We start from the raw sequence: 27,215 nt of genomic DNA, 5'->3' as shown, positions 1-27,215 counted from the left end.
AAAAATCTCTTTGCGGCAGCCATGGATTGTTCTTGAACCATGCAGCTGCACCCCTTTTGCTCTTGTAACCACACCTACTGACCACCACCATCTTGGGCCATAACCCTGGCTTTCAAGAAACAGATATGAGGCAATGTCCTGAAGTAATATGATATTTGGAGCAAAGGGTTCCCAGTTCTGTGTTAGAAAATACCTGGAGACTTTGGGGATGGATCTGGGAGTGGGCAGGGTTTGGGGAGGGGAGGGGGCTCAGCATGGCACAAGGCCATAGAGTCTACCCGTCAAAGCAGCCATTTTCTCCAGGGGAGCTGATCTCTGCCACCTGGAGATCAGTTGTAAAAATGGGAGATCTCCACCTGGAGACTGGCAACCTTACCACCTCTTCCTAAGGCATAGCTGAGGTACAGGGAGGCATTAGGGCACACAGTGCCTGGGAGCCAGGTTGCTCTGGAGACCTGAAATACAATTGAATTTAGATAACCAAGATCAGTTCCCCTGGAGGAAATGGCTTGGAGAACAGATTCTATAGCATTATACCTTTCTGAAGTCTTCTCAGACTCCACTCCCAACATCTCCAGGTATTTCTTAACCCAGAGTTGGCAACCCTGTCATGCAAGAGTAGCAGAGCCATTGAAAGGGTGTTCGTTTTCCCAGCTGACAGCTTAAATCTTGGTGCATCAGCAGAAGCAGCTAAGTTCCTTATTAGGAACCCAAAAATTGTTTCCTTTAAGCTTTTCACTCAATTTGAAATCAGCTTGAGGGAAATATTCTCCCTCAAGAAGAGGACGCTTTGCTCTGCTTTCCAGTTAAGTGAAAGGTTCAAGTGAGATAATCTGGATTCATAGAGAGGCCTTTTCTTTTAAACACTGGTGAGCTCCTTCTCTCCCCTTCCCAATTCTCTCTCAAACGTTTGTGGGCATGATTCTTCTTCTCACTGTTTGCGCATCCTGTTTTTGCTCTTAAGGAAATCTCATTCTCCACATTGACACTGGCTTGGTCAGTCTTCCAGCCTCTCCCCTTTCAACACCCAGACTTTTCTTCTTTCCCCTGTTCAAACATTTATCCCTTTCCCCTTGGATTGCTTGTTCTCCTCCCTAGTCCAGCCAATGCAGGGAACATGGAAAAGCAGATCCGTGAGAGTGGGAGATTATTCTCTTGCCTCCTGTCTTGATTTGACAAAGAGAGGAAGAAGTTATTAGATTTATATAATATAGTGGAGGAGTCGACAGTTGAGTTGTTTAATAGACATGATATAGGACAGGGGTGGACAACGGTAGCTCTCCAGATGTTTTTTTGCCTACAACTCCCATCAGCCCCAGCCAGCATGGCCAATGGCTGGGGCTGATGGGAGTTGTAGGCAAAAAACTTCTGAAGAGCTACCGTTGGCCACCCCCAATATATGATAGGGCTACATGACAAGACTGGGGATGGGGACTTACCAGCCCAACTTATATATATCTCTGGATTCCTGCGCTAGCACATAATTGGATCATTCAAACCGGCGGGGACTCGTGATTGGTCTAGGGCTGCAGAGATTTGGATCCTGTAGCCCTTTGTTCCCAAGTCCCCAAGCTCAGTCTGTATGGCTCCAATGAGCCCCACAGGCACACCCAAAGTCTTCTCTTGAGTCCACATACATAACAATTTATATCTCACCCTTCACTCTGAACCTCACAGCAGCACACAGTCTCCTTTACTTTCCTCTCCCACAACAGACACTCTGTGAGATAGGCAGGGCTGAGAGAGCTCCTCCAGAAGCTGCCCTTTCAAGGACAACTCCTGCCAGAGCTATGGCTGACCCAAGGCCATTCCAGCAGCTGCAAGTGGAGGAGTGGGGAATCAAACCCGGTTCTCCCAGATAAGAGTCCGCCCACTCAACCACTACACCAAATTAGGGCTTGGTTCATGCATGTGGGGGTATCCCAACCCCATTAAGGAGATCTTTCCTTTCCCAACCCCCTTCCTTTTGGGATAGCCAGCCTCCAATCAGAGTCCCCATTTGAGCACCTCTAGTGCCCTGGTTCGCTACAGGGGGTGAGGGTGTGGAAAGGAGGAAAACCAGAGCTCCCTCTGGCCTCTTCTTCTTGTCTCTTTGCAGTGACCAATGTCATAACATTTTGGCGATGGAAAGTGCCATCAAGTCACCACTGACCTATGGCAACCCTGTAGGATTTTCAAGGCAAGAGATGGACAGAGGTGGTTTGCCATCCCCTTCCTCTGTGTAGCACCCCTGTCTTCTTGATGATCCCCCATGCAAGGACTCACCCTGCTTAACTTCTGAGACCTGATGAGATCAGACAAGCCTGGGCCATCCAGGTCAGGGCTATAACATTTTACATACAGTATTTTGAGTTACAGCAGTAACCCAGTATGCTCACCGAAACTCTGAATCATATATGAACATATGAAGCTGCCTTGTACTGAATCAGACCCTCGGTCCATCAAAGTCAGTATTGTCTACTCAGACTGGCAGCAGCCCTCCAGGGTCTCCAGCTGAGGTTTTTCACGCCTACTTGCCTGGACCCTTTTTAGTTGGAGATGCCGGGGATTGAACCTGGGACCTTCTGCTTCCCAAGCAGACGTTCTACCACTGAGCCACTGTCCCTCCATCATACAAGTGTAGAGGTCGAAGTGACCTCCAGGGTCATTTAGTCCAGCCCCCTGCACAACGCAGGAAATTCACAAGTACTTCCCCCCCACTCCCCCAGTGACCCCTGTTCGATGCCCAGAAGATGACAAAAAACCCTCCAGGATCCCTGGAGAAACTGGCCTGAAGAAAAATTGCTGCCTGACCCCAAAGTGGTAATCAGCATTCCCCTGGGCGTGTAAGAAAGGGCCATGGGAACTAAACACTGAAATGAAAGTCTTCTTTTGCATCCATTTATAGGAGTTACAAAAGAGCCCCGCGGCGCAGAGTGTTAAAGCTTCAGTACTGCAATCCTAAACTCTGCTGACGACCTGAGTTCGATCCCCGCGGAAGCTGGGTTTTCAGGTAGCCGGCTCAAGGTTGACTCAGCTTTCCATCCTTCCGAGGTCGGTAAAATGAGTCCCCAGCTTGCTGGGGGGAAAAGTATAGATGACTGGGGAAGGCAATGGCAAACCACCTCGTAGAAAATTTGCCGTGAAAACTTTGTGAAAGCAATGTCACTCAGAATCGGAAACGCCTGGTGCTTGCACGGGGGATAGGAGTTACAACCCTCCCCCCTACAATTGGTAACAATTTGTATTTTGCTGCAAATGCAGAAATTCCCCACAAAACCTAGCTGCGGCTGGCTCCACTGTGTGGCTGTTGCAAGTTTGAAATACCTAATAGCTGTGGAGGATATCTGGGGAAAGGATGTGCAATGCTATCACTTCGCCTCACTTCCTTCAAGAAATCGACCTGGCTAGCGAGAAGCCCTCCCCTCTCACTTCGAGGGCCATCCGAGCATCCAGGAATGGAACTGCTCTCCAGGTGGAAGTGCTCTGCTAAGAAGACGCACTCCGGTTTCCCCATTCATAGAGCTATAAACCACTGCCCGCGAGAGCCCGCTCGAAACAACTCTCTTCCTTAAATTCCACTTCTGCGGCAGAGATGGATTCTCTGCTTAAAGTGCTTGGCGGATGGCAACAGCTGATTGCAGAGAGACCGGGGCTAAATTCCATAAAACTCTATTTTTATTTGCCTACAATAAAAAAGCCTCCAAAAGTGGATGCAGTTACAGCCTGGCAGGCCCGCCTGGAATGCCTGGCGAAGACATATGCTTGCATGGCGTTTGTACGCTGGCTTGGTTTAAACCCTCGGCGGCTGCAGGAAGAAGCAACGGCTGGGTTTATTAGGAATGAGATGTTCTCTCTTTATTTCTGTGGGAAATGTCGATGGGTAGACGTTACCGCACATTGGGGACACTGATCTACCAAAGCAGACGCGCAGTTTTGGCTATCGGGATCCCCCGTCAGATGGAGCAGCCATCTTAAGCCAAGGGGTCATGACCCTCGGGTGGGTCTCACAGCTAACAGGGTTCCAAGTCCAATTCAAGAAATATCTGGGGACTTTGGGGGTGAAGCTGGGAGAACTTGGGGGTGGAGCCAAGAGCAAGGTTGTGACAAGCATAATTGAACTTCAAAGGGAGATCTGGCCATCACATTTAAAGGGACCACACACCTTTTAAATACCTTCCCTCAATTGGAAATAATGAAGGATAGGGGCATCTTCTTTTGGAGCTCATAGAATTGGACCCCCTGGCACAATCCTTTTGAAATTTGGAGGGTATTTTGGGGAGAGGCACTGGATGCTATGAGGAAAATATGGTGCCTCTACCTCAAAAAACAGCCCCCCCAAGAGCCCCAGATACCCACAGATCAATTCTCCATTTTACCCTATGAGAATTGGTCTCCATAGGGAATAATGGAGTGTGCAGCAGGCATTTCCCTCCCACTCACCCCGCTTTCTGATGAAGCAGGGGGAGGGCCTCCAAACCGGGGGATCCCCAGCCCCCACCTGGGGATTGGCAACCCTACTTGCTAAATCTGCCTGATTTTTTAATGGATCTGCAGTTTGCGCACATGTGTGGAGAATGAATGTGCCCTCCCTTGGCTTGCACGTGGCGAGGAGCAACAGGTGGGCAGGTCAAGATCACTCAGGGGTGGGTAGGGTTGCCAGGTCTGTGTTGGAAAATACATGGAGACTTTGGAGGGGGTGGATCTGGGAGAGGGCAGGGTTTGGGGAGGGGAGGGGAGGGGGCCTCAGCATGGGACAATGCCCTAGAGCCCACCCTTCAGAGCAGCCATTTTCTCCAGGGGAGCTGATCTCAGTCAGATGGAAATCAGTTGGGAAAGCGGGAAAATGCCAGGTCCTACTTGGAGGCTGGCTACACTAGAAGCCTTGGGGAGAATCAGGCCTTGAATTCAGTAGGAGCTTACAGGAGCACAGCTCCTGAATCTTTCTGAGGGTTCCCCCTCCTCCTCCCCACCTACCTACCTTGTCCATTGAATAGCAGGTGCAGCTGCATAACAATCCCTGGATGAGCTCCACCACCTATTTTTTCTACGAAACAGCCCCTGGGGAGAATTCTTCCAAGGTGCTGAAACTTGGCTTGTTACTCATGATGCTACACCTCCTGGTGTGCTTGCCATCCCTGGCTCTCTTGCAGCACCACCCTAAGCGGAGTTGGCCCTTTCTAAGCCCATCAGCTTCAATAGAAGGGTGTGGAATTTATCTAGAATAGCACTGTTAGACTGCTTGGCCTTGAAACTAGTGAGGTCATAACTCTGCCCCTGCCCAGACTTTTTTTGAGCAGGAATGCACAGGAACGAAGTTCCAGCCGGCTTGGCATCAGGGGGTGTGGCCTAATATGCAAATGAGTTCCTGCTGGGCTTTTTCTACAAAAAAAGCCCTATGTGAAACAATGGTGATGTCAGGGGGTGTGGCCTAATACACAAACAAGTTCCTGCTGGGTTTTTTTTTTTTTTACAAAAAAAGCCCTGCTGCCCCCTATTCTTCCTGTCAAGTGACTATGTTGTCACATAACTTCCAGGCACATGTTTGCAGCTCCATAGTTGAAGCTGACTCCTAGATCTGGGGAGGTTGAAAATCACTGCTGTGCACAGTTGTCAGGTCTCCTGCAATGGCAGGAACCCCCCGTCCCGGCCTCCGCTGACCCTTCCTGCTGCTGCTCAGCTGGTAGGCAGCAAAAAAAAAGGGAGGGGAACAGGGAGCAATTGGCAGCATCCTGACACAATGATGATATCACTTCCAGCATGACCAGGTGAGGTCGCCCTGTCACCGGTGTTGCTGTGGGATTTAATCAGTACCATAGAGTTTGGGCCAAATGCTAGAGCGCCACCAGCAATGTGGTGACACCGCTTCCAGTGGTGCCAGAAGTAATGTCATTGTATTGGCAACAAGATTGCATCACTGGCAAGAGCCCCCCCACCCCAGGTTAGTCTCTGGCATCCCCTACTGGTGTGTCACTAGCTGAATTTGCCTTAATGGCCCATCGCTCCCTTCTTTTATTTCACACATCCGACAATGTTTTCAAACCTGCTGCCTGCCTGAGTCACTTCTCCACAATGGCAAATAAGCTGTTTTGACATCCCAAAGTGAAAAATCACAGATATCCCTGCTGAACTCAGCCTGTTGTCTTATTTTCTGCCGGTTAATTGATTTTTATCGGCGTTTTTCATCCCGTTGTGATTTTTGTTGCCTCTTTTACCCTTTTTTGGAAAGCCACCCTGAAGGGTTATCTTTTTTCGGAAAGACTAAGCATAAAAGGTTGACAGAAAGGCATTTTTTAAGAAAGAAAAAGGGGCATCTAAAATGATAAGAAATGGCACGGCTGAATCATGTTCAGAGAGTGCATTCAGAACCACTGCAGGAGAATCAGAATTTTTTCATACTTGGGCTTCCCCCATGGGCTAAATAGCATCCCCTCCAGACCATTTCAAGACAGGGAAATGCTTGGAGTGGAAAGGATGAACATATGAAGCTGCTTTATACTGAATCAGACCCTCGGTCCATCAAAGTCAGTATTGTCTACTCAGACTGGCAGCGGCTCTCCAGGGTCTGAAGCTGAGGTTTTTCACACCTATTTGCCTGGACCCTTTTTAGTTGGAGATGCCGGGGATTGAACCTGGGACCTTCTACTTCCCAAGCAGATTCTCTACCACTTAGCCACAGTCCCTCCCCTAACGCTTCTCTCCAGGCATGAACGCTTCTCTCCAGGCAGGCCATGATCCTGATCCAAATCAGACACTTATGGGCAGTGTTCCCTCTAAGCTGAGTTAGTGTGAGCTAGCTCACAGTTTTTCAGCTCACACATTTTCATCAGTTCGGGGGGGGTGGGAATGGCCCCAGAGCAAGCTAATTTTTGCAGTAGCTCCCAATTTAATGCCAGTAGCTCATGAAGTAGAATTTTGCTCACAATACTCCGCAGGGAGTATTGCTTGTGGGTGTAGGAACAAAGGAGCTCCTGCAACTCCAGCTTGACTGTTGGACAGGGTGAGGCCTCCAGTCCCAACATGTCCTCTCTGGACCCAGCCTGGTCCTCTCTGGCCACCAGAATGGGATGATAGGGTAAGGTTGCCAGATTAAGGCTGGGAAACACCTGGAGATTTGAGGATGGAGCCTGGGTATGCCATAGAGTCTCCCCTCTAAAGCATCCAGTTTCTCTATGAGACATGATCTCTGGAGTTCAGCTGTCATTCCAGTGGTCTCCCAGGTTCCACTTGGAGGCTGGCAGCCCTGCCCATATATGTACTTGGTAGTGTGTGCATTAGGGTTGCCAGGTCTGTTCAAAAATACTTGGAGACTTTGGGGGTGGAGCTGGGAGAGGGCATGGTTTGGGGAGGGGCCTCAGCATACTACAATGCCAGAGGGTCCACCCCTCAAAGCAGCCATTTTCTCCAGGGGATCTGATCTCTGCCAGCTGGGGATCAGTTGTAAAAACAGGAGATCTCCAGGTCCCACTTGGAGGATGGCAATCCTACTTGTTCATTGGCCCAAATTGCTTTCAGAAGGAGGACCAGCAGGCTGTGCTGGAGTTCTTAAAAGCACCATTTACCACAAAGGAATCAAGGACTGGAAGGAATGCTAAGGAACAGCCTCCTCTCTTTCCCGGTCCAAACCACCAAGGCGGCTGGCCACATCCTGCCTTGCACTGCGGCTCCCTGGAATTTTCAGCTACCAGCTTCTCTCACAAAGAACACAATGCAGTTGGTGATACAATCAGCTGTCCATAAAATTACAGCCTCAGAGCCCTGCCTGTCGAGCAGCATGAGCTGCAGTTTCTTCCCCAGATCTCTCTGTGGCTCTGGCATTTTGCAGATCAAAGCTGAAAGCAAATAATGTGGCTGAAACCATGTTAAGGTTGCTCTGTGTGTGTGTGTGTGGCAATGAGATATTCCAATGGCTTTGATATTATTAGACAACGATGACCTGCAATTGTACATTTAAGACCAAGGCCAATCCTGCTTCCCTTCCCGATGGCCAAATCCACCTGAATTTCCCCTGGAGAAGGGCAAAAGCTCAGGGTTCAATTGCTCACATGGCTGCACATTACCAGCCTCCCCATTTCACCAGACATCCTGTGGAAAAGTATATGGGTGCCTGTCCACTTAAGATCCTCCAAGTTTCCACCATGAGGTCCAATTCTGTGGGCCTCTGAACAAGGTGCCCCCCAGCCACCCTAATTGTCTCTATTTCCAGGGGGGGATTCAAAGAATCCAACAACCAAATACACAAGAGCAACCACTTATATATAAAAAAAAAAACATCCAAAGGCAAACAGAACAAACAAGCCCAATAAAATTAATGTCAAACTAGAGAATCCCAGCAGACCAACATGCAAGTGTGGCAGGCCCAAGAGAACTAATGTCAAACCAAAGAACCCAAGCCAAGCTTTTGGGGTTTTCTTTTATCTAAACCTTCATTTGCAGTTAATTGTTATTTTTAAAAAAAAAAAAAAAACCTGAAATTTTCTTCATAACCTTATGCAACAATTAATTAAAAAACAACAGGAGCATCCCAAAACTTCACAAAATCACTCTCCCCCAAAACACAGCACAGAAAGATCTTTAAAATGACTACAGAAGAACAACGGTAAAACCAGAACTGGATCAATGCAAAAAAGATAAACTTTTTAAAAACAGTAACAGCTTGGACAATACCGCCCTGCAGGGCTTTTTTTGTAGCAGGAATTCCTTTGCACATTAGGCCACACCCCCTTGATGTAGCCAAGAGCTTACAGGGCTCTTCTTACAGGGTCTACTGTAAGTTCCAGTACTGTAAGCCTAATATGTAAAGGAGTTCCTGCTATAAAAAAAAGCCGTGCCCCCCCAAAACTACAAACGCATTAAACATCTTTTTTTAAAAACCTTTTAGAAACAGTGAATTCAAAGCAATTCTAAAACAAGGCAAGAGAACAGTACAAAAAAAGTGTAGAACCAAGGAAAACTATTTTTAAAAGAACCAGAAAGGGAGAGAAAGGCTCCCTCAACTCAAGTAAAGCAAACGAGAGAGAGAAAAAGCCTTGAAATATTTTCAAATAAAGCAATTAGAAAACTCGTCCTGAAAAACGTCAATCATGCAGACACAGAACAAGATCTTCCCAGGCCAGAGCAGCACTCCAAAAGATCTAAGCATGTCATGTACTCCATCTGCATGCCTTTTATCAGAGAGCCATGGTGCAATGAGAGTATCAACTGGACTGACAGTTCACACTCCCCCTAAGATCTGATCCCCCTGCCTGGGAGAGCTGCCTCCTTCCTCCATTCCTCGAGAACCAGTTTGGTGTAGTGGTTATGTGCAAGGATTCTAACCTGGGAGAAATGGGTTTGATTCCCCACTCCTCCACATGCAGCTGCTGGTGTGATCTTGGGCAAGCCACAGTTCTCTCAGAGCTGTTCTCTCAACAGCAATTCTCAAAAGTGCTCCACCTACTTCACAGGGTTTCTATTCTCAATATACCCAAATATTTCCAGATTTTTGAGACCTGATTAACCAGTATCTAAAAAACTCCTGAATACTGCCCATCCAGATACCCAATATCTTCTTCCAAATAATAGCCAGGGCTGACGCTGCTTAGCTTCTGACATCTGATGAGGTCACCCTAGACTGGGCTATCCAAGGTACCAAGGCCATGAAGGACTTTGTATGTGAGATCTGATCTACATGAAGCAGCAGCCATGAAAAAAGCAGGGTATAAAAACTAACCTCCTCTTCTTCCTCTTTCTCCTCCAAATAATAGCCAAGGCTGACCCCGATTAGCTTCTGTCACACAGCAGGGGCCTAGGAGGGCCTTCTACTGGCTGCTACCACTCTGGTAAGGGTCTCCATGGGAGGGCCCAGAGCACGCAACCACCCCGTCTTCCTTATTAGTAAATACTTAATTGTGACCAAGGAGATGTGAGGACCCAATAATTCCTGTAAGGTATTTGGGGAAGTATATATTTTGGACCTGATAAAATCAAGGGCATATCCCTACCAGGCAGCATCACGAATGAATGAGAAGAACCTTGCTGTTCTCCCTCCTTCAGACTATCCCAAGTGCTAAAAAAAAAAATGACTCTAGCAGATGTGTGGGCAGATGGCTAGTAAAAGCTTCTGTGGGCTTATTTGCATAGTTGGTTTATAGAATATGATGAGGATGTTAATCACTTCAAAAGCCACCTTCCCATAGCCTGCAAAGCGCTTTACCAATCCAGTTCAGTGTCTCTTCCCAAGAAACTTGAGAGGGAGCAGCAAGACCATCAGCCTGTCTGGAACCATCCACCACTTCCCCCTCTTGGAACCATCTCCTGAAGCAGTGGCTGTTATGAAGCAGAAGGGTGGAGTAGTTAGAAGGGCTCTCAGAGATCTACCTGCAAATCCCCAGCTAGCTACGTTTGACTTTGGACCAGTCACTCTGGTAGGGTTGCCAAGTCCAGTTCAAGAAATATCTGGGGACTTTGGGGGTGGAGCCAAGATCAAGGCTGTGACAAGCATAATTGAACTCCAAAGGGAGTTCTGGCCATCACATTTAAAGGGATGGCACACCTTTTCAATGTCTTCCTTCCGTAGGAAATAATGAAGGATGGTCCAATCTTTTTGAAACTTGGGGGTATTTTGAGGTGAGGCTTCTCTGGAGCCTATAGGCCTCACTAGGCCCAGGATCATGACAGCTTCTGAGGGCTGATGAGGTCACCCTAGCCGGGGTTATCCAAGGTACCAAGGCCATGGAGGACTTTGTGAGAGCCAGTCTGCATGATATTGTTGGAAGCAGCAGTTGAAGAAAAGTGGGGTACAAAAACTAACTCCTCTTCCTCCTCCTTCGCTGTGAGGTAGGTTAAGCTGAGAGCCAGAGTGTAGGGTTGCCAATCCCCAGGTGGGGGCAGGGGATCCGCCTGTTTGGAGACCCTCCCCCTGCTTCAGGATCGTCAGAAAGCGGGGGGAGGGGAGAGAAATGTCTTCAGGGCTTCTGTTGATTTGTACCCACCTTTACTGGATATATATTTCACTGTTTTTACCAACTTATTATTTGAGCGCTGTAATAAACTGTTGTTGTTATACTGCTTGGGTCCTCACATCTCCTTGGTCACAATTAAGTATTTACTAATAAGGAAGACAGGGTGGTTGCGTGCTCTGGGCCCTCCCATGGAGACCCTTACCAGAGTGGTAGCAGCCAGTAGAAGGCCCTCCTAGGCCCCTGCTGTGTGACAGAAGCTAATCGGGGTCAGCCTTGGCTATTATTTGGAGGAGAAAGAGGAAGAAGAGGAGGTTAGTTTTTATACCCTGCTTTTTTCATGGCTGCTGCTTCATGTAGATCAGATCTCACATACAAAGTCCTTCATGGCCTTGGTACCTTGGATAGCCCAGTCTAGGGTGACCTCATCAGATGTCAGAAGCTAAGCAGCGTCAGCCCTGGCTATTATTTGGAAGAAGAAAAAGAAGTGGATATACCCGTCTTTTAGAAATTTATACCCCTCTTTTCTCCACAATAATGACCCAAAGCTGACTGAAGCTTCACTTCCGCTTTATCCTTATGACAACAACCCCATGAGGCATGTTAAGCTGAGAGAGAGTGACTGGTCAAGGCTCTCATGCTCCGTCCCCATCCATTATGTGTGCTGTAATGTGGTTGACCGTTTAGCTGACCAAGCGCTATCTCCCATCTAAAGACGAGTTCCATCATCTCCGCAGCAACTTACGTGACCCTTGTCTCTCGTTTTTTTTTGGGGGGGGGGGACCCTCTAGCAACTGCCTGCTTGAATCAGATGATGGCTCTAAAAGACACACTGCTGCCCCTCAGCAGATGGGCAGCCGGGCCGCTGGGTCCAATATCTTTGCGCATACAGGCACAAGGCAATCCAAGGTGTAATTGTCCTCGACACGGATGAGTAGGGACGCATTCTTGCAAGAGGCCGCTGCTGGAAAAAATTCTCAGAATCAGTGGTCCAAAACGGAAAGCACATGTTGCAAGGTCCGGAAGCTAATTTAGTGGTAGGGGGAGGGAAGTGGATGAGTACCAGGTTGGGGGGGGTGGGGAGTTGAATGCCACTCCACTCTGGCATGCCTAATGCAGCCACGGCTTGACCGCTGGAGGATACAAGAGAAAACTGCAAAGCCAGCTCTTCTCTGGAGAGCAAGAAAAAGGGAAATCTCGCTGTAGCCATTTCGGCTTTCTCTGCCCAGGGGCTGGGTGCTTCTGAATTAAAGATAGTGGGGGGGGGGGGCAATGCAGCCTGCGAAGCAACTGAGTCAGCTTCCCATCCTTCACCTCATCGAGCGCATACGTGCCCATGCCACGCAAGGCAAGAAGAGTGTGCTGATTCCAAGTATTATTGCAGGGAATTATTCATACTACAAAGAAAAAGGAGCGTGGCGGAGGTGGGGAGGGGATGCTCTTGAAGCTCTGGAAGTCTCCTCTCTTGTCAGCTGTGAAATTGTGGTTCTCCTGAAAAGCGGGAGCTCTGGCAGGGAAAATTGGTTCGATTCTTTGTGCGCCCTGAAAAGTGCTCCAAGCAGTAAGGTTAGAGCAGGGGTGGCCAAACCGTGGCTCAGGAGTCATGTGTGGCTCTTTCACGCATATTGGGTGGCTCTCAAAGTCCCCACCATCCCATCAGCCAGCTTGGAGAAGGCATTTGTCTCTTTAAATCACTTCTCCAAGCCAAGCCAGCTGGCAGCTTGGAGAATGCAGTTAAAGTTGCTTTCCACCTCTCCCTCCCTCCCCAATCTCTCTCTCTCCTTCCTTCCTTCCTTGCAGCTCTCAAGCATCTGACATTTATTCTATGTGGTTCTTACATTAAGCAAGTTTGGCCACCCCTGGCCTAAACTGACTGTGGGGGACCAGCTAGTAAAGTCTGGGATAAGTCAAACATTAAGATGGGGGTTCGTTCATTCTTTATTATGATCATTTGACCAATCGTGTATCACATTTACACTTAAAAATTCAAAGCCTACAAAAGACCAAATACAAGAGTTTGAAATTAAAATCTAATTACATTGCAGTTTCCAAGACCTAAATATCACCAGACAAAATCTAGCTGCTGGATGAGTAATCTTGGCATTCTTATCAGATAGAAGATAATCAAGTCTAACTTTTTCAGTGAGACCAGAAATTTTGTCTAACAATGGAGTAATAATCTCACCATGTGCTTCCTTATAATATAGGCAGCTAAAAAAACGTGCCCTGTGGTTTCAACCTCTCTTAGAGAACAGGAGCAGAGCCTTTCCAGATGTGTTTTGTTATATCTGCCTTCCAATACCGCAAAAGGGAAAATGAAGGTCTTTCACAGCCCTAAAATTCTCTGGAAATCCCAAGTTTGATTTTTTCTACCAACAGTATTCAATAACTGAACTGTTCCACTACATTAGACTGCAAGCATGGGGCCAAAGAGACACTGCAAGGGTGCTATCCTCTAGCACTTCTGGCCTGCTGCCCCTTCTAAGCCTCTCAGTAAACTGGTGTAGAGCTATGCAGTTCTGCACCTTTACAAAATACCTTACTATTTCACAGGGGAAAGAAAACATTCCATAATCGCATGCTAATTTTAATGGTGTGCCCTTAATTCTAGTGCCCTCCAAAGGGGTAAGCCATAGCATGTTCCCCATCCAGAAAGTGAAGGTTTCATCTCTGGCATTTCAAATTAAAAGACTGCTGGATAAGCCTGAAACCCAAGCAAGCTGCTCCCCATCTGAATAGGCATTACTGGCTAGATGGATCAGTGATCAGACTCTATATAAGAACTCCCAGCATATAATTACTCCCAACATTCCACAATTAGGGATACAGCAATCTCGAGGTTGACATATTTATTTCCTTCACTGCCCCCCCCAAGAATTGAATCCAAACAAATGGTAACCATATTACTAAGCTTATTAATCCTGCTTGACCCTCAAATCTGTTAAACATCTTTATCGTGTCGTATAATTTACTGCTACCCTCTATTTCTATGGGTGGACGGGTAATTTCCAGTTTTGTTTCTGTCTGTCTTGACTCTAATTGGCCCTTCCTGACAACTAACACCCCCACCCTCTCTCTTCCTATATTTAACAGTTGAGGAAGTTCCGTTTCACTATATCTGCAGAAGCGTGCTTGCACACAAAAGCTCACACTTTGAATAAAACTGTGTTGGTCTTAAAGGTGCCTCTAGATTCAATCTTTGTTCTGCTGCTTCTGACCAACTTGGCTACGCACCAGAATATGACTCTCATACGATATCCATTTGGTACCCTATCAAGCTTCCGTCCAGACCAAATGCCCTCCTTGCCCCACACCAGTGCCCAGTGTTCCCTCTAAAGCTGAGTTAGTGCGAGTTAGCTCACACATTTTTGCCTTAGCTCAGGAAGGATGACCCCAGAGCACACTAATTGATGCAGTGGCTCCCAACTTTAATGCCAGTAGCTCACAAAGCAGAATTTTTGCTCACAAGACTCTGCAGCTTGGAGGGAATATTGCCAGTGTCATATGCCTCCTGGTGATTTTACTCTTGAAACACAGATGGAGGCTTGAGTTCCCCCCATTCAGACTCGAAGGCGTATCCCCTTCACTGCACTGACCCCCAGGGAGGCTCTTTCTCTGCCTGCACTTTGAGGTGGCCAATGAGGCTCTGTTGCAGAACCTCTATTGCTAGCAGTGTTCCCTCTAAGCTGAGTTATTGTGAGCTAGCTCACAGATTTTTAGCTTCCAGTTCACACATTTTTGCCTTAGCTCGGGAAGAATGGCTCCAGAGCAAACTAACTGATGCAGTAGCTCACAATTTTAATGCCAGTAGCTCACAACTTTAATGCCAGTGGCTCACAAAGTAGAATTTTTGCTCACAGGACTCTGCAGTTTAAGAGGGAATATGGATTGCTAGATCTGCCTTTTGCTGGGACCAATTACACAGAGGAAGGGGTTTCAGCGTTAAAGCAGTCAGATCGAATACCGCTGAAGAAACAATTTCTATACTCCAACAAATATATGTATTTTTTACAATTTTAAACCAGTGTATACAACATCAAAGCCACTTTTCTATTTCTTCCCGCCAAACAATAATCCCTAATACAGTCAATAGCCTATTCCAAAATTTCCCAATAGGGGGATTAAGAAATCTTCGTAGGCTTCATAATTCTTTCCTCCTAAAAATAAAGTCCATAACACAGTCAATAGCGTGTTCTAGAATTCTTTCCAGTTGAAGGATCAGGAAATCTTTACAGCCTTCATAAGATCGACGCCCCTTTTAGATTCCAAGACATTTCAATACTGGCGTTCTTCAGTTATCAGTCTGTTAAAATGGAACCCAATTTCAATAACTTCTCACGCAGACACAGGATTCATAGCTTACAACGGAATCAATAGGTTCTCCTTTATAAACTTAAAACCAGTGTATACAAAATCAAAGGCACTTTTCTATTTCTTCCCTTTCTTTCTTGGATATGGTTGCCAACTCTGGGTTGGAAAATTTCCTGGATATTTGAGGGTGGAGTCTAAGGAAGGCACGAGTTTGAGGGGGGGCTCCTTAGCCATTATGTGGGTGGGTGCCATCCAGTTCACCTTCTGAAGATACCATTTCTTCCTGGACAACTGATCTCTTTAGACCTGACAGCAGTACTAATCCCAGAAGAACTCCAGGCCCCACACGGAGGTTGGCAACCCCACCTGTGAGTTGTTTCCTCTCCAGGCAACAGAGATTGGTGCATCAGGAGAAAATGGCCACTTTGGAAGGTGGACTCTATGGCATTATATCTTCCTGTGGTCCTTCCCTGTCATAAACCCTGCCTTCCCCAGGGTCCACCTCCAAATCTCCAGGAATTTTCTCAAACCAAGACTGGCAACCCTATGTAAAGCGGTTACTGTCAAACTACCACCAGAAGACCCGCCCGGTTTCACATCTTCACTTAGCCACCCTCTCTGTCACCAGAGACCACCTCACAGGCTTGCTGTGAAGAGAAAATGAGATGAGAATTATGCACGCTGCCCTGAGCTCCATGGAACAAGTAGAATAGATCTACAGTCAGTAAAGAAGAGTAAGTGTATTCAGGGGTCATTTTGTAAAAAAAATAGGTAGTGGAGCTCATTAGCATACGCTGCCGCTACCCCCCCAGCCAAAAGCAACCTGATGCAAGAAGAAGAAAAAGACTGCAGATTTATACCCAGCCCTTCTCTCTGAATCAGAGACTCAGAGAGGCTTACAATCTCCTATATCTTCTCCCCCCTACAACAGGCCCTCTGTGAGGTTGGAGGGGCTGAGAGGGCTCTCACAGCAGCTGCCCTTTCAAGGACAACTCCTGCGATAGCTATGGCTAACTCAAGGCCATCCCAGCAGGTACAAGTGGAGGAGTGGGGAATCAAACCCGGTTCTCCGACATAAGAGTCTGAACACTTAACCACTACACCAAACTGGCAAGAAAGGAGAGCCCTGGGCGAGTGAGGCCTGCTTGGGCTGGCTAGAGATCCAGCCAGCCCAAGCAGGCCTCGCTCACCTGGGGCTCTCTTGGGCCACCACCCCCCCCCCCCGTCAAAAGGCCAACAAGCCACTCTCACCCCAAATCACATAAGAAAGGGTGGCACAGGCTTCTCCGGGAGTTAATGAGGGCTGCTGATGGCTGGCTGCCCACTCTCCTAATCCAGGGATTGTTATGCAGCTGCACCTACTATTCAATGGACATGGTAGGTGGGGAGGAGGAGGGGGAACCCTCAGAAAGGTTCAGGAGCTGTGCTCCTGTGAGCTCCTGCTGAATCTGAGGTCTGAGCGTATTTCTACAGGCCAAAATTTGCATTGATTCCAAACCAGCTTAATACCAGAGGTTCTCCCAAGACTCAGATTTTGCTATTGCCCTCCCACACACACACACACACATACCCAAACACAACTAGTGTTACCAAGCTCCAGGTGTGGCCTTGAGATCTTCCAGAATGACAACTGATCTCCAGACCATACAGATCAGTTCCCCTGGAGAAAATGGCTGCTTTGTAGGGTGGATTCTTCCCTTCTCAAAAGGATCCCTTCCCTCCTCAAACACCACCATCCCCAGGCTTAACTTCCACATCTCCAGAAATTTCCCACCCTGGAGTTGGCAACCCTACCCCCAACACATACACGCAAAGGTGTAGTTGTCAAAATCAGGGCTGCTTTGTCTAAAAGGCAGGGCAGCAAAATTGGTACATCTTTGCAGGGCAGCCATGCCCTGGGAGGAAAGTTGACTCACAGCTCTGACAGGAGGTGGAACACGAAGGTAATCAAAAGCTCTAAAATGATGAGATTTTTTTTAAAAAAACCCTCTCATTTCTGCTTCTCTCTGCTTCTCCATTTCTCTTCCTTCCTCTCTCTCCTGCTGCTTTCATAATGCATTCTTAGCTACACCAAACAAACATTCAAGCAACAGAAATCTGGCCCCAAGGTACCATCCCATTAGCTCTACAATAATGAATAATATTTGGGTTGGTTTATGTTTTTGTTCTGCTTTTCCTAATAAGTTCCATCAGGGGGCTTGTTCCTTGGCAACCATGGGGGGGCTCAGAATTGCTAGCGAGGGAAGCTCAATTCCAATATACCCCCATGCCTCAAGGGTGTTGCAACTTTTAAGAACACCTTCAAACAATGAGTACCATGAGAAATGTGTACATACCATTAATATAGGTGCATATAGGCTCTGATGTGGCGAGATCACAGAAAAAGGAGGAGATGACTAGATTTATACCCTGCCCTTCACTCAGAGGGGCTTACAATTTCCTTCCCTTCCTCTCCCCACAACAGACACCTTGTGAGGTAGGTGGGGCTGAAAGAGCTCTGAAAGAACTGTGACTTGATCGAGGTCACCCAGCTGGCTGCATGTGGAGGAGTGTGGAATCAAACCCACTTCTCCAAGTTAAAGTCCGCCACTCTTAACCACTACACCAAAGGAAATTGGCTTCTACAAAGGTATGGTTTTACCACAGAGTTTCTGGTGATTCCTAGAGCTACCCTACATCACTTCCACATTCTCCCCAGAAGTAACATAGCGGTGCACCCACTGTTGCCTTCCCCTAGGTACCTACTCCCAAACCTCCCACCAAGCTTTCACCTATCCTATCTGTTCCACCCACCCCCCATTCCAAGTATATGGGAGACTGGAACTCTCTGGGCCACCCTTGAGCCCATGGAGGAAGCCAGCTATGTCTAAGAAGCTTATGTGGTTGTCCAAAGAGAAAAGGTGTGATCTGAAGATTTAGTGTGGTTATAGAGTCCATCTCCAAAGCGTCCATTTCCTCCAGGGAACTGCTGTGTGGTCTGAAGATGAGCTGTCATTCCAGGGGATCCATAACCTTGGAGCTGCCAAGAAGGACCTCTCTTGCGGCCCCACCAGATGAGCTGCTTTGATCGGTGGGACAATCAGGAGGGCCTTGGCCAGTGGTTGCAATTCCTGGGCTGGAACGTATAGGAGAAGACACTGCTTCAGATATCCTAGTCCCAAGCTATACAGGGACTTTAAAGGACAAAACCAACACCTTGAATTTGGCTCAGGACCAGATCAGAAGCCAGTGTGATTGCTTTGGGTCACATGCTCCTGGCAGTCTAGCGACTGCGTTCTGCACTAGCTGTGGCTTTTGAACCCCCTTCCAGTGTAGCCCCAGTTAGAATGCATTGCAGTAGCCCAGACTAGCTGTAACTCAAACATGCAGCACTGTGGCTCGATCTGACTGAATTAGGAACAGACACAGCTGATGTGCCATCCAAAGCTGGGCAAAGGTACTCTGAGGCACCGCAGCTGCCTGGTTTTCTAAGGGGACTGCTGGGTCAAACAGCTCTCCCAAGCGGCAAGCTCAGCTTCTCAGAGGGACCAGAACCCCATCCAAAACAGGAGAGATCTCAAGTCTCAGATTTACTTTTCTATCAACCTCCAAAACCTCCTCAGGATTAAGCTGCGCTGGAGCCCGTTGTCTGCAACTGGATTGTCCTCTGTGGGCAATATCCAGTGATATGCTGGTCTCCTCTCTGAGGCAGATTGCCTTCCAGAGTTCTTCCCCTGCAGCCTAGGGATGCCAGCTTCCAGGTGGGACCCGGAGATCACGCAGAATTGCAGTTTATCTCCAGACTACAGAGATCAATCCCCCTGGAGAAAATGAATGCTTTGAAGGGCAGCTGTGGCAATGTCCCTCACTGAGGCCCCTGACCTCCCCAGGTTCCATCCCCAAATCTCCAGGAGTCTCCCAGCTTGGATCTGGCAACCCTGCTGCCCCCTGCTGGTGGCCATGGGGGACCTGGTGAGCCTCCTGCAGCCTTGGACCATTATAACCTTACTACAGAGTTAGCTTTGGAGCAAGCACTGCCTCCACTGTTCACCCTTTCATTGGAGTTACCTACTGTTCACCCTTCCTCCTGGCTATGAATGCCTTCAAACCCACACTTCTTCCTCCAAAATGTGCCTAATTTCTAGTCCTCAGAAGAAGCAGTAAGAAAAGGTCAATTCCTTGTAGCCTTAGGCATTTGGAGGGGGAGTCATTTGGAGTTTCGTTGTGTATTTTAAATACGATTTTTGTGACCCGCCTGGAGCCACTGGGAAAGGCTGGGTACAAAGATTTTAATCAATTTCACAGCTGGTTCGTGCAGGGAGAATGTAGCAGCAGGTGGCAGCTTCTATGGAAACGAACCACCACGGACAGAGCAAATGCTTCTCATGTGTCATGTGGCGTGTTGTCTGGCAGACAGAAAACAAGCAGACATAAGAACAGTCTCACCAGGTCCATCCTCAGTATTCTGTTTCCAATATCAGGCAGCCGGCCTCTGTTAGCTATCCCCTATGGGCTTTTTTTTTGTAGCAGGAACTCCTTTGCATATAAGACCAGACACACTGTGATGTAACCAATCCTCCTGGAGCTTGTAGTAGGCCCTGTACTAAGAGCCCTGTAAGCTCTTGGAGGATTAGCTACATCAGGGGAATGTGGCCTAATATGCAAAGGAGTTCCTGCTACCAAAAAAGCACTGCTGTTAGTTACCCACATCTGGCACCATTGGTGACTGGAGGTTCCAGCTGTTGGCTGATTTGCACTCCCTGAACGTCTAACCTTTTCTCAAACCATCTATGCCAGCGACCATCTTGTGGCAGTGAGTTCATAACATGAGTTCATAGCAGGAAAGTATTGCCTTTTGTCCTAAACTTTCTGCTGACAACTTCCGCCGAGTGACTCCTCTGAGTTCCAGCATCACTGGAGGAGAATAGGGTCTCTCTGTCTACTTCATCCATCCAGGGCATTATTTAAGATACCTCTACCCTGTCCCCACTTGGTCATCTTTCACTTAACCCCCAAAGCCTCAGACTCCTGTCTTTCTCGTACAGTTGACGTTGACCACTTTGGCTGTCCTTTTTTCACCTTTTTTTCATCTCTCTGGTATCTTTTTCACCAGATGGTTGAAATCCACCAAGGTCCCTAAAGATCCTATCTTGTACCCTCCCATACCACATTTAGTTCCTCATTATATTCAAAAGAACACACATATAATGCTTAGTTCAAAGAGACCTACTGCTGCTATCTTTCAGTGGCAACGCCTAGGCCTCCAGAATTTGAGTCCTTCCCCCCACACACATACACACACCAAATGGCCGAGCCTTTTAGGAAGGGATCATTCTTCCCACAGGAGGGAAGGTGGCATGGGATAGGCCCATCTTGTCATATCTCAGCTGCTAAGCAGGGTCAGTACTTGGATGGGAGATCCTAGTATAGGGGTGTCAAACTCATTTTTTATGAGGGCTGGATCTGACATAAATGAGACCTTGTCGGACTGGGCCAGGCCATGTGTGTACCTATTTAAGATTATGTAGCAGGGATATAAACTTTTCAAAGGACACAGACAATCATGACTAAAGTTTAAAGAAACAAAACTTAAAACATTCTTAAAACATTAGCACTTGTTGGTCTTAAAGGTGCTTTCTTTGTATTTCTCCCATGGGATCCAGGGAACTGGGCAAAGGAAACTCTGGCTTATCACTACCCTTCCAGGAAGCCCCACCAAACAATGGGCACATCCACAAACCAATTGCCCTTTCATCACATCCCCTCCAGCCTAGATATAGCAGCTCTCCAGCAGCCCTGGCCCCACTCAATGCACAGCAGCCAAGAAGGTCTGAGCGCCTGCTCCGGCTGCAACGCCACTGAGGATGTTCTCCGCAGCTGAGAACGAAACGTCTGGAAGGAAAACTTTCTCCAGTAGAACACGGCACTTGATCCCGAAAGATTCTACAAACCCTAATGATGTTACCAGCCGTGAAAACCTGAAATCTTTGAAACTCTGGCTCTTTCCCTCCCTCCCCAGGGGGCCAGAAAGGGGAGGCGCCTCAACCAATGGGGAAAAAAATTAGGTTTTGCTCTGCAGCTCCTGTGCAATTGAGCAAGCCTTGCAAAACAAGCTGAGGTGCGAAAGGAAGCAAGAGGGAGAAGGAAGCAGACAAGAGCCAGTTGCTCAGGGGCCAGATAGGAGCCCTCCGGGCTGCATGTTTGACACCCCTGACCTAGGAAGTCCCTGCAGAGGAAGGCAGTGGCCAACCACCTCTGCTGCTCACATGCCTTGAATGCCTCTTGCTAGGGTCACCATAAGTCAGCTGTGACACGATGGCACTTGACACACAGATCCACACCTACGGCAATCCAAATTGAGCCATGCCGCTGTTTGGTTCCCAGTCCCTTTCCTAACAGTCCATTTCATGGGGGGGGGGGGGGGGTCTTAACCATATATCAGCACTTAATGTACAAGCACGTTTGGTTTCCCGTCCCTTTCCTAATCATCCATTTCATAGGGGGTTTTAAACCATATATCAGAACTTGATGTTACAAGCATGTTTGAACAGAGCCATCGTTTCCAAGCTTTGGCTGAATGTAGGCTCCGTGGAGAAAGCTGCATCACAAACTCATAAGGTTCCCATGAACGCGAGCTGATGAAATGAACCCAGTCCTACCAAATTTAACCAGGGCCTAGGCTGCCAACCTCCAGCTGGCTCCCGGAGATGACAACTAACCTGCAGACTACAGAGATCAGTCCCCCTGGAGAAAATGGCTGCTTTGGAAGATGGGCTGTATGCATTAAACCCCAATGAGGTCCTCTCCCTTCCCACACCCTGCCTTCCCCAGGATGCATCCCCCAACTCTTCCAACCCACCACTGGCAACCCTATAAGGCAGGGGTGGCCAAATTGTAATTCAGGAGCCACATGTGGCTCTTTCACACATGTTGTGTGGCTCTTGAAGCCCCCACCGTCCCACCAACCAGCTTGGAAAAGGCATTCTCTCTTTAAATCACTTTGCCAAGCCAGACCAGCTTGGCGAATGCATTTAAAGTTGTTTGTTTCCACCTCTCCCTCCCTCCTCCCCATCTATTTTCTTTCTTTCTTTCTTTCTTTCTTTCTTTCTTTCTTTCTTTCTTTTTCTTTCTTTCTTTCTTTCTTTCTTTCTTTCTTTCTTTCTTTCTTTCTTCCTTTCTTTCTTTCTTTCTTCCTTCCTTCCTTCCTTCCTTCCTTCCTTCCTTCCTTCCTTCCTTCCTTCCTTCCTTCCTTCCTTCCTTCCTGTCTTTTGGCTCTCAAACATTTCACATTCATGTCTTGTTGCTCTCAAACATCTGATGTTTATTCTACGCAACTCTTATGTTAAGCAAGTTTGGCCACCCTTGCTATAGGACCATGCACGCACCAGTGTAGTTTCCATGTGCTGTATGGGGCATGGCATGCACAAACCGGTGCTGTGGCTGCAATTTCCTGAGCGCAGTCAGGGCTACATATGAATCTTTTTTTCCTTAAGCCAAATACCGATTGTCAGGAAGGAGACTGCAGGTTTGATTATGTGTCTTCTCCACTGCTACCCTTGGGTATGATTTCAGCAGTCTGTTCTGTTGGATGACAGCCAATAACTCCTTCTTGTGACCACCTAGGCGCCATCGCAACTGAGCCCCTTTCTATCTGCACCACAGTTCCAATTTCCTGGTCCTTAAGACGGTACGGACAGCAAACGTCTGAACAAACAGGGCAGGCTTATCTGGTATTCTGTGCACCCGGCTGTAGCCACCAAAGGCAAACACACAAATCGCACAACATCGCAAGGGAAACACTGCATCAGCCTTGGAATAACTTTGCCCCTAATTTCATTAGATCGTTTTGCTTTAAACTAGCCAATATGCAAAACAAGTAGAAGGCTGGGGAAAAATAAGAAAGAACAAGGGTGTATTTCTTCCAGCCTGTGTACCATGGTTACATTGAAAGGAACTCATTTTAAATGTTCTGTCTGCCGCACTGATGACAAATGTTATATGTTGTGGCTGCTTTTTTATTTGCATTTCGTGGGGGGGGGGGGGGGGGTGTTGCCAGTTCATTTTATGTATCTGGGAAAAACCATTGTGAATTATTGCTAGGACTGTAGGTTGAAACTGAAAACTTGCTTACTCGGACTGCCCACACGTCTGAGAAAAACAGCTCCCTCTCATGAACTCTTCAAACGGGAGGCCTTTCCAGAAAGCGGACTTCACCCTCTGCCCCATCCAGCCGCCAAGGAACAAAAACCAAACACCAGTTGGAGAGGACTTTGCAGCAACAATGTTAAAATATATATCTCTGTTACATAACTCCTCGACACCAGCCCTCTCCAAGAAGGGACACAATTAGCTCCAGCATCTGGAGATGGTTCCTTGATCTGTCACACGCAGCCACAAGAGAAACCCGAAAGCATATCCTGCACCGGGCTCAGAGAATCGTGGACAGATCGCTTCCTCCTTTCCGCATGTCTATGCACGAGGCTTGGAAACAGCGCAAAAACCAAAGTGCCCTCCGGTGCAAAAAGAAACAAGCCCGAACAAGGAAGGGAAGGTGAGCCTGCTAGGTCAGGACGGAAGGCGCTGCAGATTAGCTCCATGGGAGCGTCTTCACACATGACGGGATCCTGCACACCGTGCCTCAATCCCATGCGCATCAAGCAATCCACCTTGCCCAGCCAGGTGACAACATACATGTCATGGGCAGAAAATGAGAGTGAACCGGCCCAGCCCATCCTATGAAGGAGGAAATGGACAGAGAGACCTGAATGCAAACGCATGCCGTTCAACAAGCAAGATCGATATAGTTTAGCACAGCGTCAAATGCAAGATGTCCTGGGCTGAATCCCTGTCGCATCCAGTTAAAAGGATCTCAAGTCGCAAGCGTTAGGGAAGACCTTGCGGAACTGTGGTAAGCCAGAATCCAGTCTACCAAGCTAGACAGACCCATCCTCTGACTGACTAGGTCAGGCCGTTCCTTATAGCAATCATCTTATAACAATAACCTTCCGTGAAGCAGGGAGACGGAGCAAGGTTTCAGGAGGCCATTCAAGGAAACATCAGGCCTTCTACATTCATCAGTTTTTGGGGGTCGCACCCATGTTCAAGGGAAGGCCAAAACATGATCTTGACCTTCTAGACCTGCCCTCAAAAAACAGTTTCCAGAATTATCTGGGCTTTGACAGCCATTACTGGTCCCTGCTCAAATCAGTATCCCTCTTGGATCATTTTTTTTATAACTCCTCAAGATGCCCAAGACCGGTTCAGCACATGGGGCCTGAACCCTTAAACCACCATGTAGATCATGGACCTCTCCTTGGTACTCAAGGAAGGGGGCCGAAATTCCTGCAGGATTTCACTTTCGATCCCTTTGCCTTAACGCATGCCCCCCCCCCCACACCCGCCCATCCACCCACCCCGCTCCAGAACACAACAAATCAAGCCCGCGGCTTTCCCAGAAACATCCCAGCTCCTGCTGGAGCTCCATCTTCTTCCGTGAAAGGGGGGAGAGGCTCACAGGTGGAAGGCACAGAAGCCGACTTTGGCTCCACGTTTTCTCCACAAACCAGTCGTCTGCTGCATCCCAGTGGAGAGACGCATGAAGAGCAGCTCGGCTTTCATTATTCACACACACACACACACACACACACACACACACACACACACACTTCGGTCTTGTAGCCACATCCGATCTCCAAGGAGCAGCCAACCCCCTCCGCCCACAAGTCGAGCTCCCAAACGGAGAGCATGTTTCGGCATGACCTTTTTTTGTTTTAACACCTGTGTTCTTCCCAAAGCCTAGAAAAGCTCAGCGTTTCCCCCCCCCCCCGCACCTGTTCCCGGCCAGTAGGTCGAAAGACCGTTATTGTCTTAAGAATTAAAAAAGAAAGAAAGAAAGAAAGCCCTAATGGTTTTGCAATGAACCCCAGTTCGAGGTTGCCTTTCCTTTGGGGCCGGAATCCACTTTCTACCCTTTCTGGTCCCCTCCTGCCGACTCCCCAGATCCGAGCGCACCGCCATGCAGGCGTCGTGCCAGAGCACATGTTTCCGTGTGTGCGAGATCTGGCTGTTGCATAAAGCGGCCCCCCCCCTCCTCCCCATGCAACTCCAGAGTTCCATATCCACCCCACCCCCCCTTGAGTGTACATGTCGATCTAAGGAACCAGCCGCAGGCAAGTTGGCACATGCCACATCGCCGCACCGATGCCGCCGCTCAGCTAGCCTCCGGGAGCGGATCAGCAAGGTCTGGGGCTGGCTGGAATGTGAGCTGTCGTCCCCCACCCCCAACACCCCCCCACACACAGGGCTGGCCCTGCCACTGAGCAAACTAGGCGATTGCCTAGGGCGCCCACCTTCTGGGGACACCAAATTGGGCACCCCCCCCCCCTCCATGTGACCCAGTGATGTTATCCGTGCAGGGGGCGCCTCGGAAATTAGCCTCGCCTGGGGGGCCAGACAGTCCAGGGCCGGCCCCACCTCGCCACCGCCTCCCTTCTCCGCCCCCCTCCCCCCAAGGCTGCAGTCCTCTGCCCACTTTCTCGGGAGTCTGTCCCATACGATGCTCTCGGGGAAACGCCTGCCCCGGGGCTCGAAAGTCTGGCGGGGTGGGGAGGGGGAGAGAGCCGAGCTGTTCCAAAGGAACTCTCTCAATCCCCATCCAGGTAGAGCGCAACCGCAGCGCAGTTTGGTCGGACTGACCCCAATACAAACCGGGAGGGAGGGGAAAGGGAGCCAAGCTTGAACTTCCAGGGCAGGATCCTGAACTCAGCACTCAGCCCCTCGTGGGGCCCTGCAGTCCGGCCAGCCCCAAGGTCCTTTCCTTCCCCCCACCCCAGCTGCCATCTCTGCCTTCCAGAACGACCGACGCGGAGCTCTCCTTTTGCGCAAAAGGCCGAAAGTCAGTGCAACATCTGCGCAATAGCAGCGCGGGGAGCGAGTTTGTGCCCGCTTGGAGGGTCGGGCGGGGGGAAAGCCGGGACCCCCCTCCCCTCCCCGGTCCTTTCTCCCCTGGGGCCGGCCGAAGTTAAGCGGAAGGTCATCTGCATCGTCAGCCCCCCCTCCCCTCCCCCCCAACTCTCGACAAGGAGAAATCTTGGAAATCAAATCAGAGACTCGTCCCAGCATCTCTCTAACCACCACCACCACCCCGCTTCAGCTCTCCCTACCCAAATGCATGAACGTGCCCCCTCCCAAACAAAAATCGGCTTAAAAGCTTCCTCCCCCATCCCAAAAGACGATCCCCGCCCCTCCCCCGTCGATCTCTCTTACCTAGTAACTAAAAACTGATGTATCCACATTGTCACGTCTTGGATCCCAGGAAAAGGGCGGGGGGGGGGATCAGATGCTCATAGCCCCGCCATGCGTGCTACCGGGGGGGTACATGGGGGGCGCAATCCTGGCGTGGGGGGGAAGGAGGGGCGAGAAGCGATCGGAGGGATCCGGAATCGGAGGAGTTCGCAGGGACCCCAAACACGGCGGCTGGGGGTGGGGGCTCCCAGTTTCAGCCCCTGCCGGGGAGGGGGGGGGGCGAGCGTCGGTTGCCTATTTCAGTCCCCGCATGGTGGTGGCCCCCCAAAAGTGGGTGCGCAAGTTGGAAGGAGGAGGAGGGGCCGAGCGCGGGGGCAGGGTGGGAGGAGGGGAGGCGGGAGGGCTGGAGCGCCCCCCTCCAAGTCCTCCCCCAGCTGGGGGGCTCCCCTACGCTGGTCCCCCTCCGAGGGAGCCGCGGGGACCCATGGAGACCCTCCCCAGCCCCGGGAGAGGCCGCCGGCGCCAACCGATGCTGCTCCTCCTCCGGCCGATATCCAAGGAGCCTTTCGCCGAGCAGGGCTCCGGCGTCCGCCTGGCCGCTCCGCTCCGCCGCTGCTCCCGCTGCAGCGCGATGCTGCCACCCAGGCGCTCCTTCGCTCCGCCGCCAGCCGCCTGGTCCAGCCCTTCCTGACGTCACCCCCAGAGCTGGGGGGGGGGGATGTGGGAGGATTTGAACCCCGGTCTCCGCCAGCGCCCCCTGCT

At 49.2% G+C, this 27,215-nt stretch overlaps 1 protein-coding gene across 3 annotated transcripts in view; it reads right to left on the bottom strand.

The window, feature by feature from the left end:
• Positions 1 to 26,579, bottom strand: part of AJAP1 (adherens junctions associated protein 1) — a 189,029-nt gene extending 162,450 nt beyond the window's left edge. For all 3 annotated transcript variants that reach the window (XM_060259498.1, XM_060259499.1, XM_060259500.1), the window contains exon 1: positions 26,475 to 26,579. In XM_060259498.1, coding sequence (XP_060115481.1) covers positions 26,475 to 26,503 — 29 coding nt within the window. In that variant the 5' untranslated portion in view covers positions 26,504 to 26,579. The remainder of the gene's footprint in view (positions 1 to 26,474) is intronic.
• Positions 26,580 to 27,215: the final 636 nt, after the last annotated feature.

Source organism: Heteronotia binoei, chromosome 18 (genome assembly GCF_032191835.1).
Source record: "Heteronotia binoei isolate CCM8104 ecotype False Entrance Well chromosome 18, APGP_CSIRO_Hbin_v1, whole genome shotgun sequence".
Taxonomy (NCBI): domain Eukaryota; kingdom Metazoa; phylum Chordata; class Lepidosauria; order Squamata; family Gekkonidae; genus Heteronotia; species Heteronotia binoei.
This window is presented reverse-complemented; position numbering and strand designations above follow the sequence as displayed.